General features: G+C 43.2%; 1 protein-coding gene across 5 annotated transcripts in view; it reads right to left on the reverse strand.

Annotated features, from left to right (window-relative positions):
* The window catches only part of ARHGAP29 (Rho GTPase activating protein 29), a 57,455-nt gene extending 49,280 nt beyond the window's left edge, over window positions 1-8,175 (reverse strand). For 3 of the 5 annotated variants that reach the window (XM_082766407.1, XM_082766408.1, XM_082766404.1), the window contains exons 1-2: window positions 8,102-8,175; window positions 5,705-6,050 (exon numbers count right to left, since the gene is read on the reverse strand). In XM_082766407.1, coding sequence (XP_082622533.1) covers window positions 5,705-5,966 — 262 coding nt within the window. In that variant the 5' untranslated portion in view covers window positions 5,967-6,050; window positions 8,102-8,175. Of the gene's footprint in view, window positions 1-5,704; window positions 6,051-7,356; window positions 7,457-8,095 lie in introns of those variants that run through there. The other 2 variants (XM_082766405.1, XM_082766406.1) reach the window with 2 other exon arrangements.
* Between the last annotated feature and the right edge of the window lie 420 nt (window positions 8,176-8,595).

Consider the following 8,595-nt stretch of genomic DNA (forward strand, 5'->3'; position numbering starts at 1 on the left):
ATCCAGTTTAAGGTGTATCAAAGGCAGCAGCTTTCACTGAGAAGCTACAAAACTGGAATAAAGAACAAACAGCAAAATTACACTCAGTGTTATAAATTACCATAATTTCAATCTGCAATCTTCACTGCCAAAGCTAATGAACTTCAGATTTCTCTAGCAAAACAGGACAACTTTCCAAAATACTGCCTCACAACTTTGCTGTAAAGAACTTGAATGTTTTACACTACAAGCAGATAAAGAAATAAAAAGCTAAAAATACAATAGTGCCTTAATCATACTAAGAACATAAGTGGTATGAGAAGAAGCACACAGTCAAACCTGGAAGGAGTGAAGAGGAATTGTTCATCTTTAACCCTCAGGCACTATATTTAGTAGACAACTTCTGGCTTTTAGTGTAGCGTGCAATTAATACCAATCTCCACAGTGGTTCTGAAGTCACTGGGGACTATAAGTTCCTTATTTTGAGAAACTATTTAACTTGACATGCCTTTACAGACGTCCTGTCTACTGGACTGAATATCTATCTTTCAAGAATAAGGGCCTGATAGGTTTCAAGTTCGGTAGCATTCCTGATCCTTTTGAAAGTACTGCTGCTACTACAAGGAGGATGCAAGCATTCCTGACCAGGCCATCCAGCTTCACCAGTATTTTCACTTCTGCTTTGGATAAAAGAAGGGAAAAAAAAACACCTTATCAAACTCTAAGAAACCAGACAATGAAATCTGATCCTCAAAGTGAAACTTGTGATGAAAGGCAAGAGCTTTACCTTGCTATTCCTTGCCGTTGTTTTCTAATCTAGAAAAAAGGTACATTACCATTTTAGAATAAGCTCCAATTTGCATTAGCTGAAGACAGGAAGAACTTGAGGAAAAAAGCATTTGCTCTTGAAAAGTATGCAGAGCTGCCCACATGAAGCACACAATATCATACTTTGAAGATTACTTCAAAGTTTGTGATAAAGAAAGCAGTAACACCTAAATATATTTTGAAGTAGAGTGAAGCAGATTATATATTCAACTATAAAGTATAATTACACCAACACTTTCAGACCACATGCAAAGTTTACCCTTACAGCTATTCATAATACAACACTATTTCCCACAGTCCCAAGGGCAGACCTTACAGTACGAAGCATACACTACATTCTTTAAAAAATAAATAGCAGATGTCACAAAACTAGTAGTTAACTATCTTCAGACCAGGGAAACAGGAATGTTTCCCGTCCCTGACTTCATACAAGTAAAAGATACTATTTACTGCTTAAAAATGAAACGCTAAGTAAAATATTCTAATTAGGAACTCAGACTGTGCCCTAAATATTCTTTTGTGTGTTCCTTTTAAATCTAAGTAAATGACAGTCATTTGAGTAGAGACCACAGTGACATCATTTGCTTAAGGCAGCAGTGGAATTTATTATGGGCAGTAACAGACTATAATGGCAGCAGCTTTACACAGATACCTTTTCTTAGGCAGATTCTCAACTTTGCATATCTATGCAATAAGCAAAACTAATTTTGAATCAATAAATTCTCTAACAGAAGTCTATAAGAGGTAGGTCCTCTGTTTCACCCCCAAAAGTGGCATACATGCTTTCTACAAAGTTTCTGTGAAGTATAGGTATCCTTATATTTTGAAGAGGTTGGACAGTATGAAATAATTACCCCATATTTCCTCTCTGCCAAAAGAATATATTCTGCATGCAAAAGTCACTCAGCCTTACAAAACTAAACAGCATTTACCTGCAGACACATTAAACCCATCCTTTGGCACAAGAATTAACCTTCTTTCAAGTCACAAGATGTAGTTTAGGTATATTCCACACACTTCAAATTCTGAAGTATTTTCAGTCCTGTGGTCAGGTTGCCAGGCCCTCAGCAGGTCTGTGGGAGCCAAACAACTGTTCAGTTTCTGCAGCTCTCTCAGCTATGGCAAATTACTTCTCTTGCGTAACACTACCTCTGAAGGTCCAAGATAGCTCCAGCCTTTAGACTGTACTTGAAAGAGGGGTGTCAATTGGAGCTAGCAGTCATTTTCTTACCCTCAACCTATAGAGGAAAAGCCACTGTTTGAACTCAAAACACAAACACAAAACCCATCAGCTTTCAAGCCATTACATCTTCACAGCTTGTGTTTAACATGTACATTAAAACTGGGACAAGAAGTAAACCTGGGGTACTGAATGCAAGATGCCATCAATAAAATTGAACACCAGATGAACAGTCTTTGGAGTAGCACAGATTGTAGGTGACAAAAATAGTGTTGAGTCTTCTAGGTATTATTTCAGCACATACAGTCGGGTTTGGCCTTCCAGGCAGCGATCCCTGAAGAATGGTTTTCCTTTTTTTCCTTATCAGAAATGAAAGAGAACTGACTTATTTTGAGTCTCCTCAATACACTTCAATTATCTTTGACCTCAGAAAGTACTAATGCTACAAAATTACCAGGCCTTTCAGTTCGAGCACAAATACACAATGACAACGAAGTTATCCTTACTAATATCAGCCATATGACACAATCTCACTCATCCGGACACCTAACTTAAGAACAGACTAACAGATTGATCAATTAACTGTTTGTGCAGTTCAACCACCGCAGACACAGCCTGTCATCAGCTAGAATTAAATACAGTTTTTCTTGCAGAACAGTACTGGACTCATTGACCTACGTTCAAAAAACACATGCAGCTCTTCTTTAATGAAGACCTTGATAAACGCCTTGGTCCTGTGCCTCAAGATGGACTGCTAATAATAGATTATTATGACCAGCAAGTACAATGCCTAAAGTCAGACAGGGAATTGAACTGAAGTGCAGGGAACACATGGTATTCCACTCACCACCAGAGGCAACTGCAGCTCCCTCACGTCCAAGCAGCGAACAAACTTCCAGCTGGCAATTCTATTCAGAGGGTGGGTTGGTTGTTTTGGGGAAGGGGGATGGTTTGTTTACTTTTTGTGTGTTGCTGAGAAGGAAGTTTCCTACCTGGTGCCAACAGGGAGACTCCCCATTTCGTAGATTTCAGTTTACATAGCAATCATCATAACTTATCTACATTTAAAAGTAATAGCCAGGTTTCGTTCAGTATTATGACAATGAAGCTGCTGTAAGTAATTAAGTGATATTAGTATAAGTAATGCAAGGAGAAATAGCACCAAAGTTTAAAAAAAACAATGGTTGAGAAATTTCAGTTATACATGTGTAACACTTCCCACTCAGTATGAAGTTGTTGAGGTCTTTCATTTATTAACTCGCATTGGTACCATTCAAAACAGTACAACTCTGTATCTAGAGACACTTAGGATCTAGTCAAGACACGAACAGGTATTATAGACCAAAATAGCTTAAATTTTTCACTCCAGATATCATCATTACATCAGGAGAACATTAAACGAGCTGTTGGCAAGTAACTGCAGATGCTGGCAGCGTGCAGCTAAGGTGAGCAGGGCACACACTGCCCTGCCCCGCCGGCGCAGCATAGGGCCAGCGCCTCCAGGCACCAGCCCATGGCTGATGCAGACCTGAGCCATGGAGCAGCCTGGAGCCAGCTGAGCCCCGTGGCCAGAGCGAAGTTCCTATGCACTGCAAAGGAATTTGTAGACAAGTCTGCCAAAGCAGTGACGCTATGGGTAGCAGTAGAGGCGGAAGCTAACTGGGGAACAGCAAAGTCAAAAGACCTGCACCATGCTCCAGGAACGCCTGCCAGACAAACACCAGAGCTTGTGGTTGCAACCCCAGCCCTGCTGCACCACTTACATCTGTTGCTTCTGAGCTGCTTGAAGGTGCACACAGTATATGCACATCAGGGTAAGATATCTGTTGTAGTTAGAAGAAGAACTTTTCGTTCTGACTTCATGAACTTCAGAGCAAAGCTTTACTATTCAACACAAAAATACATCAAGTCATTACATTAATGCTGTCCAGAAAGGAAAAAAATAATTTCCTGTCCCTGCAATTGATTCCACCTTGAAATAAATCGCGTAAGTAATTCCAGAATGGTGGTATAAGCTGCAAGCCTTACAAACCAGAATTGTGTAAGGAATGTGTTCAGCCACCTTACTAGGTTTTTATCAATTTTTGGATAGAAAACTATAAACATTTCTGAAGATAGGATGGAAAAGTGCCATCCAAACTATTCGGCTTCAGAAAGGCTGCCTCCAGCCAGCAGTAAGCAAGCCCAATATTACAGAACTCACTATATGATGAGATTCTGGGGACAGAGATACAAAAAACATTCCCAATTAAGGAAAAGAAACATCTCTCCTTTATAGATAACCCTTTAAATGAACAACATTGTTTTGCAAGTTAGTTCTGCAATCAAATATAAAACAAGAAGATGGCTCCCGTGTTCTATCTTAGCTTCTCCAATCTTCCAAGTCCAAAATTTTATATTGAATATTAATTAGCAAGCACTGCACAGCAGCTGGAATACATTGGTATTTCGATAGCCCTTTCCTAACAGGATGCCTGCTTCAGTGTCAGTAGGCACCAGACACCTGACCTCACAAATAGCTATGCTCATCCCGTGTGTTCAGCAGAAATACTGTTGACATGAAGCAATCACGAGTCTCAAGTTACTGCCCTGTTAGATTTTTTCACACTTTTTGGCACAGCTGCTTCAGCTGTCTAGTCTTCTTCTCCTCAAAGAAGGCTCAATGCAAGACCTGAAATAATATGGTAATCACCCTTTTCATTCCTGCTAAGGTTTATAATCATATCTATAAACAAAGTGGTAATCCTAAATACAAAGTTAGAGGTAATGAGCGTTGCACTGACCCAGTATACGAGATGAGCACTACCAATTTCACTGCCTTTGAACTAAGGAAGGCCCTTAAAACATTATTTTACTCTCCAGGAACAGCATTTTCTGAATATCTATGCAGTAGCCAAATCTGCTTATTGGCAAATTTGAACCAAAAAGAGAAAACAGACATTGAAAGCACTAAGGCATGGGGAACGGCAAAAAAAAAAAAAAAAGTGCAACAACGCTTCATATTTAAGACATTTATATAAAGCTGCTTTGGATGTCATTTAAGCTATTAACATGAGAACATTTCTGTAAAATGTAGATAAACAATTTCCTTCTGATGATCAGACATGGCCTAATATCTTTTCCCTAAAGGAATCTGAAGGCACAATACGAAACGCTCCACATAAGCAAGAAAAAAATTGCAGTTTCCACCTGCTGGCAGAAAATGGTAAACACTTATCATGTAGAGGAAGAAAGCATGAAGAGTTTCTTCCTACCTTAAAAACAAACTAACATATGAGCATCTCAAAAACACAATCAAAACAGAAAAGCAGAGAATCATACGAGCCTAGAAAACTGGAATGCTGCCAACATTAACGGAATTCTTTGAAATGACAAGAACATTCAAGTGGTTAAAAACTGATCAGTTGACAGTCTCACTAATTTTCAGTTGCAGCCTCAACAGCCTGCTCAAAACCTACTCCTCCTTGCCCTTTTAAATCTTACATGCTCAAAAGCACTACACGACTGATTATGAAACAGACTGCAGTGTTATGATGAGGAAACATAGAACCCAAAGTAACAACCACCAGTTCCCATAACCATCATGCATGGGGGGTGCAACAAAGGGGAGAAGTAAAGGGGAAGACAACCACAGCAAACACTAGATAAAACCATATCAGTATAGGTGTGGGAGTTTCTGAAAACCTAAGAATTTAGGAGAAAAAGCAACTGACATACCTTCTGAAAGAATGGCTTCCTTCAAATAAAGCAGCACATCTGCAAATTTTCTGACATCATTCACCAGTTGCATGATATATTCTGGATCCACAACAGGATTGTCATAACAATCAGAGTTGGAGCTAATGCTGCTCAGAGAGCTGCTCTTGGTGCTGCGCCCCATTCCCCAATTTCCTGAATTGGCGATGGTGAAGAAGTTGGAGGTAGACAGCCGGGCTAATCCCAAACCACGTTTGTTACTTCCGCCGTTCTGCCGCAACATCCCAGCAGCCGCTGTGCTTATAGAGCTCCCGCAGTTAACATTCAGTATTGGTTAATGTCCATTTGACAAGCCCAAGATGAAGCCCTTAAAAATTGGGGGAGGGGGAAGGAGGAGGAGGAGAAGGAAAAATGCTGATTAGTGCAGAAATACATGTGATGTAACATTTTTTTACTGACAAGATCCAAAAATTCTTTTAAGATGACACTACTTTACATTGCAATGTTTAACTGAAGCTTTATAAAGGTTGTTGACTGTTCAAAATTTTTTAATTTGTACAGCAAATAAAAATCAGTGGTGTGCAAAACTCATTTCTAAAGCTAAGCACGTCGCATGCTTATTTCACGAGAAACAGTCTGTTCCTTAGGTACTTATTTCAGAAACCTTAAGAATTAAGTGTTACACTTGCCCTTTCTTTACCATGAAATGTTACTACAACCGAAAACAATTGCAAAAACCTTTCTGATACAGACCACAAGCAACAACCCAGCTTGCATCAACCACCAAGCTGCATTCAGCATCCTGTCTCTTAAGATAATAGCCAGCCGTGATCTGATAGGGTGATTTTCTTTGCGTAGATCGTGCTGAACAAGAGACTTTGACTATCACCTTCTGAGAAACGAAAACATCCTGGAAGAATTTATACGGCCTTTAAACCTGCTATCTTTTAATATGAAAGCCAACCAAAGGAAAGACATTGCAAAGTGAAGCCATTTTACATTTTTTAGTACCACAGTTTATCTGCAAGTCTTGGTGCAGTTAGCTTGAAGGGTGTTATTCTGCTTTAGCACACCTTGAAGTTCCACCATAAAAATTCTCAGATTTAGGGGCTATTACATTGGTATAAGTAAAAAACCCATCCGCATTCATTTAGTTTTGGGAAAACAGAATGCTAACCACATCAGGTTACGCCATTCTTTCCCAAGCAGCAAACTCCAGGTGGTGGAGTCAGGTTCGGTTCCAGCAGGTCTCACAATGCCTGCTATTATTGTCTCAACACCAGGAGAAATTCTCAGCATTTACACTACAGGGTAAACGCTACAGGGTGAGGGAAAAAAATAAAAAATAAAAAATTGGAACATGTCAGATTAAAATGTTAACACTGGCTGCAGATACCAACCAGTTGGAAATTCAAATTCAACCACTTTTAGAGAAAAATAAGTCACTACTGTTTGAGTTGGCTGGTTGAAATGGGATGCCGTACATATTTCTGGTTTAGGTTAGTCTAACTAAAGGAACAGCGCCTTTAATATTTTGAACGCTCCCCCCATGTGCTTCAACAGGCATTATTCTAATGCACCGCAATTATTTTCCCATTATTTCTACTTTATTTCTCCTTGCAATTTCGGAATATCAAGGGAAAGGCAGCGAAAGCAGTTGTTTTTGTGATTACCCTGGCACTGCTTCCAGGGACTGCGCACAGGGGGCAGGGGCCAGGGGAGAGAACTTCAGGTTTTAACCCAGGCCAGCTGCTCGGCTTTCTGTTCGGTGCTTACGGGCTGTACCTGGAGGAGCACACATCTGTAAGTAACGCCGATAATTAAGCAATTCTAAACAGCTCAGCCAGACCCAAGTGCGGTTTACATTAAACACCAAGCGTGACGTTTGAGCAACTTTCTTCTGTTCCCACATGAAATTCTCAGGGGTACAAAGCCACTTCGCAATTACAAGAAGGAAAAAAAAAAAAAAAAAAAAAAAAAAAAAGCCGCCCAGCCCTCCCTCCTTTAAGGAGCCCGCTATCTCCCCATCTGCATCGGGACAGGTTTCCCTATCACCCGCACCAGCCCCGGCCCTTTCAAGTCGGGCCAGCTCCGGAGGCAGCTCGGAGCCGCGCGCTGGGCTGGGGCTAGGGGCAGCGAGCCCGGGGCAGGAAAACCCGGCGGGGCCGGGGCCGGGTGCCCGCGGGGAAGGGGAAACGAGCAGGGAGCCGGCCCCGAGACGCGCCCTCCCCGCGCGGCTGGCACGGGACGGGAAAACGAAGCACGCGGAGGGCGAAGCCGCCCCGCCAGCCCCGCCGCTCCCCGCCCCGTTCCGTTCCGTTCCGTCCCGTCCCGTCCCGGCTGGAGCCCAGCGCCAGGGCCAGAGCCGCCCCCTGTGCCTCCCTCCCTCCGCCCGCCCCCCGCGGCCCTTACCCTTACCGGAGAGCGGCGGCCGAGGCAGGCAGGCAGCAGCCGGGCCGCCGCGGGCCCTTCGCGCCGCCGCCCCGCTGCCCACGGAGCACGGCCCCCGCCCCGCCCCGCTGCCGCCGCCGCGGGCCACGCCCCCTCACGCCTGCCCCACGCCATTGGCCGGCTGAGCCCCGAGGGGGCGGGGCCTGAGGAGGCCACGCCGCGCCCTTCCCGCCCCTCGCTCCCGCAGGGTCGCGCTGTGCGCGCCCCGTGCTGCCCCCGTGCATGCGGACTGCGGCCAGGTGGAGTCGCGGTCCCGATTCCAGCAGAATCTCTGAAGCCCAGAACTGAGCAACCGAACTGAAGCGGCTTGGGACGTTACTCCCCTCTTGCGCTAATTTCAAGCATTGTTCGGTAACCGCTTTACCTCCCCGCCGCTAAATGAAAGGCGGTGTAAATTTAGAAATTAAGTAAGCGGTCATAAATTCTTCAAGTCTTCCAAGTGTGGAGAAAAACAAACACAG

Source organism: Aythya marila (genome assembly GCF_965140915.1).
Source record: "Aythya marila genome assembly, chromosome: 8".
NCBI classification, from domain to species: Eukaryota; Metazoa; Chordata; class Aves; order Anseriformes; family Anatidae; genus Aythya; species Aythya marila.